Raw genomic sequence first — 10,534 nt, forward strand, 5'->3', positions numbered from 1 at the left:
GGACTTCATCATCCACTTCACAAGGATGAGTGACCCTGGCATGCACTGAGGAAGAAGGTCCTTGACTACAACAATAGATAGATTGGAAGAAAAGCCCAAAAGATGTGGAAAAGGAAATTGGCAGGAAAAAAAATATATAATGGTACGCTTTGGTATAAAAAAGTAGGGAGAAAGAGGTTGGTGTGTGCGGGAGTGCTGGGGGTTGAAATCTGTGGTTTAGGAATGAGCTATAGCCATATGTGACAGTATGAAAAACTGAAGAACAGGGTAAAGAAAGCCACAGTAAATATAAGACACAGAAACGTTACTTATCTTCTGGCTTTTGGGTACAGCAGAAAGCCCCCTCAAAGGCAACAAACCCAGCTGCTGGCCTGGTCCTGGGGCGCACGCAGGATTAAGGGCTATAGGAAAATGCTTTTTCCCAGGAGTCTCAGTTTTTGCTTCAGGCTGTTGTGCCCTCTAGTTCTATGCAAAGCAAGGCAAAGTTCAAGGCAGCCATCTGCCTAAAATTCAGTGTTTTTAGTTACTTCCCCAGGACGCAAGGTCGGTCATATTAGTGTCCAACGCTTTTGAAAAAATAAGCTTGTTTTGGTCATGCTAAGAAAGACCCTTTCAGATGGCTTTTGAAGGACATGCCCAGTTTCCTGCCCTAACCAGAGGAGGTTTTGCACTTGGACATGTTGAAGACTAAACTGGGAGCAAACCTTTGGTGTTTGGGCAGGTAAGGCACCTGCCTCGCATGCACTTGTACGTGTGCAAGAATCTGTACAAAAGGCAGATCTGGTGGTGATGTGTTGGACTTCCTATGGCCAACTCTGGACCTACACCTTCTGAAACTTTGTTCAGTCGGTTTTTGCTATGCTACCACTGCAGCCATGGCTTTGAGACAGCAATCCCAACCTTTCCCAACATTTAGCAGTGCTCAGGGTTTTTTTTCCACCTTCATCATTCCTAGAGGAATAAGATCCTGCTTCATAAAAGACAGCACCTGTTACATGTAGTTATGTGCAGCACATATGTTAGAGAAAAACAGAAAGAAGAATGAGCAAGGAGCGCTTCATGCATGCAGTTACTGCTCGAGCCCCTGACGCAATGCATCACTTCAGGATGGAGCCAGACACTGCACAAAAAACGACGTGACCGTGAGTTCCTACCTGGATCAAATTATATCCTGTTCGCTGAATTAATGCACGGAGGGCGGCTTCTTTCTGTGTGCCGGTCAATCCATCCCCGGATTTGTGATTTGATTCCATTGTGAGTGATTATCAGCAAAAAATCAGGTTAATTAGGGGTGCTCACTGCAATCAAATTTAAGATAAATTAAATAAATACGGCTAGGAGGAAAAATGTCCACCCTCCTGAGAAAGTTAACAGGATTGTTCTTCCTAAATCAGTTATTTTGATATAAAAACAAAGCAAAACACCCGACTGTGGAAAAAGCAAGTATGTCCCCCTCATGGTACATGAAAGTAAATAGCTTTTAAACCCACAGTCAGATTTTGGCCAGCACTCCAGTGAGATGCAGAGGGATATTGTAACATATTGGTGCACACGTCTCAGGAGGGAAACAAATTTAAGATGCCTAATCCTGTGCTGCGTACACAAGGACGAATCCTTCATGCCATTGCATCCCATTGATGCTGGGAAGGGAACCTTGTACAAGCCATGTCCGGCACTTTGTAAGAAACAAGACCTACATCCAGATTTGGCTTGTTTTTAATAATCAAGAACATGGTAGAACTTCAGATCTGTATCTAGGTTCAGGGCTGGAACAGCCTTGGGTTCAGATGTTTTGATTCAGAGCTTTATTTTTGGGTTGAAAACACCAAAAACTTTAAATCTGAATCTGAATTACACACTGGCAAAGGTGCTTGCTACATATAACTTCAGGCTGTGCTGCTTTTCCCGTATGCTGAGCTTTGAGCTTGTGCAAAAACTATTTGTGTGAGCCGGGCATAGAAACAGGGTCTGCAGATGCAGCGATGATGGGCTGATGCTGAACACCAGCAAGAGCAAAAACAGTTGCCTCCTTGGGTCCTTATAGCCAGGGCAAGTGCTGTGGTCTGGTCGCACGAGAAGTTCATAGCAGGAAATCGCTAAATCGTGTCATCCAAAGTGATTGTTGACACCTGAAATTGCTTTCAGTTGTACGAAGGTGGAGGCAATGAAAGACAATGGCAACTCCCGGGCTTGCCTGGAGGGCAAACAGGGCCAAAAGGGGCTGGGGTGCGTGCAGTGGTTAAGAAGGTGATGGGGCACCCTGGAACCCCTCGTGGTACAGGGATGGGGAAGGGCATGGTGGTGGGAGTGCTAGGTGGGGGAGAAGGGAAATACGGAAGAGCAGAGGGGTGGTGACATAAAGGTGGAAAGAGGACGGATTGGTGTGGCTGCACAGTGAGCTAACGCCAAGTTTTGGGGAGAGGGCCCCAATCCCCTTGTACAGCAGGTCTCTCACTGCACATAACAGAGCACTGCATGTAAAGAAATGCAATAAAGAAGTGCAACGTACCTGGCTATGGCAGATTTTCTGAGCATGCCATGATGCTACACAAATAAGAGAAAAAGCCTTTTCTAATAACTGGCTGTTTAACACCAAAATCTTTTATCAGCACATGCTGCTTTTGGGGTTCATCGAGGTAAAGTTTGAAGCTCTCCACATTGCCTTTAGACATTACTTCCTCTGTGCTCCTATGTCTTTGTATCGTGGAAGACTCAAACAGGTGCTTTAAATTTAAATAGATGGATTCCTCTCAGAGGCAAAAATGGGGCGTGAGCCCAGGTGTTTGGAGGATCTCAGCCTTGTGTCAATCAGGCTCTGCCACACAGCTCGAGAGACCATGACTTAAATACTTGGAAATAGAGACATCTCTGTAATGCCAGAATTTGGAGCTACTTATTGCTGAGGTTTGTGACACCATTCTGAGTGGTGTTTTTTTTTTTGCTGTGCTCCCAGGTTCTCTGGTGTTTTACTTACTACCAACGTGCAGGGGCTGGGAGACGGACTGTCCAATGCAATAGCTCTCTCCTGTCTCTAATTCCAAAATGAGTGTTTCTGCAGCAACTGAAGCCCAATTACTGTTGTTTTTCCCTTGCTGAGGGTGGCAGCAAAACCCGGTTTTGCGGTTTCTGTGCCTGCTAACTCCTCCAGAGCTGGGGTTCAGCACGGCACAGAGCAGGATTAGCACACTGCTGTGCAAAAATGAGTCAGATGCTTTCCCAGGATGCTTAAGAAGGAAAAAGCAGTCATTCAAAAAAACCCCACTAAAATACAAATTGGTTCTGCATCCTCTCCTGCCCGGGCAGAGACACCCTATATGCACCCTATAGAGGAAAGCTCTGGTGTACTGCAGATTTGACGCCTTATATTTTGCTTTTACTGCATCCTGGTTTCATCAGGGGCTGAGCAATCAAATTGCAGCACTTGGTGAGAGTTTGCACAGTGCTCCACAAGTCTCTGCTAGCCCTTATATCTGGACTTGAGCCCATCCTCATGTACCCGAAGGCCGTGACAGAGGTGGGGATGAAAAGGAACAGCTGCGCTATGAAGATATCTCTAATGTTCACCACCTCGGATTTCATAATTTTTTTCTTCTCTGTCAGGAGGCATCAGAAGGTATATCAGTGCCGCAGCGACCTGCTTCCCAACAGGGAGGCTGCCCTGGGTGTCAGAGCGCAGAGGCAGGCAGCGGGTTGCCTGCAGCCAGCAGGCACATCGCCCCGCGCCGGCAGCGTCTCCTCTCCGTGCTGGGAAAGCGGCTGGACTGCAGCCAGGCAAACCTCGGCAGCTTTCCATAGCAGCTGAGGTTTCCAGTCTGTCCCCAGCCGCGACCTAGATAGATTAGTGTAAGAGCCTTTTTTTTCTCCCCCCACCAATTGCACTATTTCACGCTGTACTTCCCTACAGGCTGAGTGCCTCAGTGGCTGCTGCTTTGAATACATTTGCATGTGGAGCCTTAAATGCCATATGTCTATGTACCTCTCCTCTGGGGAAGGGTAATTTCCAGTGACACCTCACTCCAGGTGATGGTTTCACGCTGAGCAGTGAGCACAAGCTGCAGGGCTGGGGAGGGACAGGAATAGACCATCTCCCTGGCTGATGCGTTTACAGCAGGAGCAGTATCCATCTTCAGCTTCTGCCTTATGAGATAAGACCAGGCGAGCTTTTCTGGGCTTTTCTCGTAAGGCATCCTGCAAAGTTTTTCGGCTCTAGACCAACATGTCTAGACATTGGTGTACTCCAGGATATGCTCAAGCCATCCACTAGGAATAAGGGAGCAAGAGCATTCAGGGTTGCACAAGGTATTAGTCAGAGCTGCTGAAAAAGCTGGTGTTGGAGACTTCCATAAATTTTTTTGGAAGTGCCAGAAAAACTGGTTGCTGTGTGTTAATGATGGTCTGGCCTTAATCTGTGCCTAGTGCTTCTACACACTGCTGCATTTGAAGAAAGCCTGGCCAGGGCCAAGGAAACTGTCCTTCCCCATGCGAGCAGTGGAGGATCCCCATCCCTGGGGATGCCCCAGCTTGCCTGGACCACAGCCCTCAGCAGCCTGTGGCAGCTGTGGCATTGGTCCTGCTGGAAGGGGGGTCTGGCTGGAGACCCGAACCCCAGGGTACTTCCAGCCTGAGTTACTCTGCAAGTTTCCGCTCCTGATTCAGGAGGAGCATCAGGGGCCAGGGCTGGACAACACTGCACGCTCAGGGCTTGGACGCACATGCGGACCACCCAATGCACCACCCAGATCCGGTTTTGTAGGGCCACTCTTAGCAATTGGGTCCCTCCTACTAATTACCAGCCCAAAGCCATTCACAGCTAATTTATAAGCTTTGTAGCTAGAGAGCTTTCCTCCATCAGCTGGATTTCCCTGGGATGGAAACACAAACCATATCTCTCTTTTTTAAGAGGTATAAATCCCAGCACAACAAATCCCAAGAACAGTAGAACAAGCTTTCCAGCCTCCCAATTTTCCAAGCACCTCTTCTCTCCATTTTTCCCTCCTACCTCCCTTGGCCAGAGGACATCTGAACACCTTTATGTACTGTTCCACCTCTGCCACCCAAGGGTTCATATCCATCAGTGCATCCAGACTATTTCCCAGGATACAAGTCACAGTTGGTGTTTTATTTCTTAAACTGGTGGGATTTTAGCATTTTCCCCTTATTCCCAGAATCAGCCTCAGTCCTTGCAGCAGTGCCGGTGAGCTGGGCTATTTTTTTCTATCATTAAGAGTAAGGGAGGAAAGCTGCTGTCACAGGGCCTGGGGAAACATGATTACTTTCTCTCGTTCTTTGTTCCCTGGGCCATTAATCAATTAGCAAATCCACCCTCACAGGGGGAAAACTCCCCTTCCATGGCTACTGTTGGAAAGTGTGAATGACTGCAGCAAATTAAGGCAGCATTTTTAGCACTATATTAAAAAAAAAAAAAAAAACAAAAACAAAACCAAAACCCAACTACACTTAATAGAAATAATTGTTCTGGAATTCAATTATTTTCAGGGGTTTGACCCTTAGGTAGCTTGCTGTTAATAACGACCATCATGATTAAATGAAAAGAAAAACGGGGAAGGTTGCATTTTGTTTATATTGAAATTAGGACTTTCAGAGGTGCAAAATGGCCAGGTGCGTTTCCTATTTCATCCTCATTTTTGACCAAATCACTAACAATACTACCAAGTTATCACAGTCACAGAATCAAGAACCCTGTGCCACTAGAAAAGGAAGGCACTGCTTTTATCTTCAATCAGAACATTGTTGCATTTGATTTTCATCTCTCCATTGAACGCTATCATTTATTTTAGGTTTCTATTGAAGCTTCAAAATGCTAAGGCAAGAAAAAGCACTATTATGCCTACCAAACCCCGTATCAAAAGGAAACAAACTTCTTATAATACTGCTTCACCTCTCCGTGAGCACTTCTACACATAATTTCCTTGCCAGCTGCTGTAGGCAGATCCTACGGCTTTGCTCCATCCATCCAGGAGCAAGACGAGCCCAGAAGCTTTCACCCAAAAAGCATGGATTTTGCTTCACTTTTGGGTGATTTGCTTGGAAAAGGGGGAATCAGTTTCCCCACTCAAGGGATGTCTCCCGTGCTGGGATTTTTGTTGAGAGGAGGAAAGGTAGTATTCCTGGCCAGACCCTGCTCTCTTCCCCCACTGCTTTTGAGCCTGCCCCTTCGCAGCCCTTTCGGGGAAACCTGGTTACTGTTTCCATGAATGAGATAATGAAACCATGTTTATCCTGCATGGATCAATACGCCTTTGTGTTTGAATGTGTTGAGCCACTGGGCCATATTTAATGAAGGCCATTTTGCACTGGTGCCCACCTGGTGCAACCACACCTCGTGAAGAATAACAGCCTTTGAAAAGACTGGATAAGTATATTCACTCTTTACCCTTAATAACCCAAATAGGTAGTTACTAGAGAAACTATTTTCCTTTTGGTTATCAGCTTGCTTTTCAAAGTTTTGGGATTTTTATCCTCCCTCCAGGGTCCAAGCAATATATAGTCATATATATATACACACACACACAAAACATGAAGCATTCTTCATATTCTTCCTAAAAACAGACACTTGAAGCTTTGCAGGCTGCCCCCAGCTCTTTGCTTGGGTGAGACATGCTGCCAGACGGAGGCCGATTGAGCAACACAGCACAAGGCTTTAGGCCCTTTGCTTTCCAAGTCATAGGGTTTTTTCCCTGCTCAGGCGGTCCCACAGAAAGTGGAAACTCATAGGTATTTGTAGGAAAGTGGGGTAAATTCAAAGTAATGGAAAGCACTGCACTCTTTGCAGCACATGAGCCTTGAGAAAATATTTCAAGTGTAAACAAGCAAATATTTTGCCCAGCCTCTTTAGTTTGGGAAGCAGCTTCTCTCTTTGAAATACCTTTCCTCTCACTCCTGGCTTTTGCAGCTGTGTTACCAAATGCACACAACATACCCCAAAAAGCCCTTTCTAAGAATGAAGGGCACCTGACGCTGAGCCCAGCCTCCATCCTCCCCATTTTATTTGCAGCATCACGTGCTGGATACTTTGAAGCCAACCTCCCTCCTGCGCCTGCTCTCCCCCGAGCCTCTTATTTAACCAAGGGAAAAATAGCTTAAGAGAAGCATTATGTACTGGGCAGAAAGCCTGCTAGTTTGAAGAGATTAGGGAAAATTGAGATTTTTTAGGAACAGTGATTGCCTTTGATATGGAGACCAACCTTTTGCAAAGAGAAGGAGGAATAAGAAGTTGGGTGGAAAGATGTCTAATGATTAGCCCTAGAAAGTTGTGCTTTAACAAATTGAGATTGAATTACCGCAGGGAAAATCCCTCCTCCCCCCTCCACCTTGTCTGGCTTCACTTTCCTGGCAACTGCTGGCAATCGGTGGGGAAAAGCAGTAAAAAAAGCTCCTTGCCGCCACCACACACAAATTATGCCGCGGTCCCCAAGAAGCCCTTCTCTCCCCGCGTTGCTCCTCAAAAAAATCAAGGTGAGCGGTGTGGGGCTGTGCCGGTGCGGGGCTGTGCCAGCACGTGGGTCCAGCTGCCTGGTGCAGGGGCCCCAGACCCCCTGGTTCACCCCTACCAGTGCTGGACAAGCACCTGAGGCATGAATCTGATGGTGGGGCACCATTGTCGGGGGGAAGGTGCATGACGGAGCTGCTCCTTCCCCGTCCCAGCCAAAAGCCCCGTTTCATGAGGGACCTGGTCCCCGCACCCCAGACCTTGGGATAAGATGAGCAGCTGCCTACCTGAGCAATTTTGGAGATCGCCACCTGGGAAAAAGGTCTTCTTGATTATGGAGAGTTTGCGACGTGTCACTCCGGTTATTCCCTAATCATCATATCAAACTCCAAAGGTTCAGCAGCCCCGGGGCTGGTTTACAGTCCTGAGAAGTTAAACGTTAACCCGCTCTATCTCCTGGCTCCCTGCAGGCCTTTGACCAGATAGCTGGGTCACCACCACTCTGATGGCACCTACCCAGGCCCATGTTTCTGTGCATAAATGCGAAGGACTGAAATCAGATTGTGGCTTAAGGGCTTGCCCCACGCTACCATTTTGACACTGGCTCATTCACTCTGTGCCGAAGGCTTTCCCAGCTGATCCGTCCCCGTTGCTGCTTCTGTCCCCAGCAGAGATGCTGGGAGAAGGGACACAGCTTTGTGCCAGCCCTGGCTTCAACAGGAGGTTTTGGCTTCCTGGAAGAAGATGGCAGGAGTGATAAATGGCTCTTGCTGGTGGTCTAAGTGCACGCAGCCTGCAAACTGTGGGTTTTCAGGAATCACTATGAAAACATTGTCCAAGCAAAGACTAAATATACTGCAGTGAGGAAAGACAATGCAGGTTTGGGGGAGCGTTTGCTGCACCTAGAAAAGGCTGCTAATTAATTCAGTGGCCACAAATTTCCGCAACGGGTGGCTTCCAGGTGTGGCAACCTCTGAGCATCCAGATATTGTGGTCCTTGACGTATCATGCCACATCTGTTGATGCAACAACCAAATTGAATGTTTGCCTCTGCTAAAATCCTTCTGGACCCTAACAGTAATGAAAGGGGTACTGAGGAGGTGCGGCAGAGTAATTTCTCATACGACGTGCAAGTTTAGTATCCCAGCATAAGCATCTATCCCTGCAATTGCATCCTGCTGCGGCTATCTTTCACCTCAGTGTTGGACCATGACCATATTAGAGCCTGTAGGTTTGCCAGCCCTAAAGCCAACCCCCACTAGCAGCCTTTGTCTACCCTGATGCTGAACTACATTTAAGGCAGTCTTGGGCTTCGTTTCAAGGCATGTTAAATGAAGCATTTACGATTAGGTGTTGCTGACACTTCAGGTTTGGAAAAGTGCCATACCAGTGTTTGCTCAGCTTTAAAAGCATTAGGTATTCCTGTGCAGTGGGTAGATAATGAGGGCCTTGCTCCCTCAGTGTGAGCAGCATCTTGCTTCTCACTCAGCGCAAGCGCTGTCTCACTGAGGTGCTGCTGCATTCACCCATTTCTTGGCCCAAAAATGTGTTTGCTCCCAAGGAAATGTCTGCCTTCCAGTATCCACCTTGCTGCTGAATTCAGTGGTTCAGATGCAGATTTTGGAACATATTAAAAAAAAACCAAAACCAACCAAACAAAAAATATCCCAGTTATGACCGCCTACCACTGAGCACAGTACCCAGAGAGGGTTTGGGGTCTGCTGTTTCTCTTCACCTCCTGGGCACAGTTTGGGAGTGTTGGGCATATATAACATGGGGTTTTTTCTCTATCAAAGGGAATTTTCTGTCTTCACTGTGCAATCCTACCTCATCTGTCATAAGGAATTGGTAAGATTTGATCATCGGTGACATCAGATTTCAGACTCAAAGCCAGTGTGCCACCCAGCACCTCAGACTCTACAGGGAAATGATTTGAAATAATTCAGGGATCAAAAAAAAAGCCACTGCCATGAAACAGTGACAGTGGGAGGAGCAAATCAGCTCCAAAAAATGATGTGTCATGCATCTTCATGTGGCCAGCACTAGAAAGGAGTCATGAAAAAAGTCTCTCTGGGGGGAAGAGAGCCACGTGAGATGTTACCTGAGCACGGGTAACAGCACAATCTGATGATACGTGACCAAGACTGGAAAGCCTTGCTGGTGAGGAAAAGCCATCTGCAGGTGGCCAGTGGGGTTAGATGTGTAAATAGAACAGTTTGGGATGGAAGGCCAGTCACCAAGTCTATTTTGGGGTAGACACTGGCTATGCTTCCACTGGATTGACCCACAGGTATTGGGGAATCATGACAACACATACGGGCTTGGGGGACCCATGGAAAGCCATTCAGATGCTAAAGGAGTTGGGAGTTTAGCATAATCTTTTGAAGGCCCTTGGGTTGTGTAGGAATGGCAGCTGTGAAGTTTTTCTTCTCTGTATTCCTCTTTCTGAAGGTAAATTTTGCTCAGAAGAGGAAAAGTGATCAAAAAAGGAGATGTGATCTGTGTTTATGTTTCCTTGAAAGCCTGTTGAGAGGCATAGTTGAGAAGTCCCAAGAGCAGTACAACATAATTGTTTCCTTTTCCATAATCACACCAGCTGTAGGTCGTCTGTTCAAGGGTTTCCCTCAGCTTGCCAGGTGGGATTAGGTAAAATCACTTCCAGCTCAAGAAAAATGATACTTGAGCAGCCATCACCCCTTCATATTAATTGCTTACTGCCACAAAAACCCTGAGGTGGGCCAGATCCTCCAAATTCCCCTGGAATTGCTGCAAGACATTTACTGGGAAGCCCAGAGAGGGGTTAATGGCAAATCTCCATCTCAGCTGTGACAAGTCCTGCTGGCTGTGGCTGGGGATCCATAGCTGTCCATTAGCATAGTAATGAATCCATTAAAAACATCTTTGATTTCAGGAGGAGCGGGGCGTCCTGCTCAGGATCTGTTGCGGGGTCACTTCTCAGTCTCTGCTCATTCAGGTTTTGAAGTAGGGAAGATTTTAACTTAGCATTGGGCTTTCCTTGAGCATTGCTGTGGAGGCTGAGGGGAGAAGGGGGTGGGAACTCAGGAGGACATGGTCTGGGAAACG

General features: G+C 47.0%; 1 protein-coding gene across 4 annotated transcripts in view; it reads right to left on the reverse strand.

Annotated features, from left to right (window-relative positions):
* The window catches only part of A1CF (APOBEC1 complementation factor), a 28,334-nt gene extending 20,486 nt beyond the window's left edge, over positions 1-7,848 (reverse strand). For 2 of the 4 annotated variants that reach the window (XM_009505932.2, XM_064464565.1), the window contains exons 1-2: positions 7,738-7,848; positions 1,155-1,298 (exon numbers count right to left, since the gene is read on the reverse strand). In XM_009505932.2, the coding sequence (XP_009504227.2) occupies positions 1,155-1,253 (99 nt within the window). In that variant the 5' untranslated portion in view covers positions 1,254-1,298; positions 7,738-7,848. The remainder of the gene's footprint in view (positions 1-1,154; positions 1,299-7,737) is intronic. The other 2 variants (XM_009505933.2, XM_064464566.1) reach the window with 2 other exon arrangements.
* Positions 7,849-10,534: the final 2,686 nt, after the last annotated feature.

This window comes from Phalacrocorax carbo, chromosome 13 (assembly GCF_963921805.1).
Source record: "Phalacrocorax carbo chromosome 13, bPhaCar2.1, whole genome shotgun sequence".
In the NCBI taxonomy this organism is placed as follows: domain Eukaryota; kingdom Metazoa; phylum Chordata; class Aves; order Suliformes; family Phalacrocoracidae; genus Phalacrocorax; species Phalacrocorax carbo.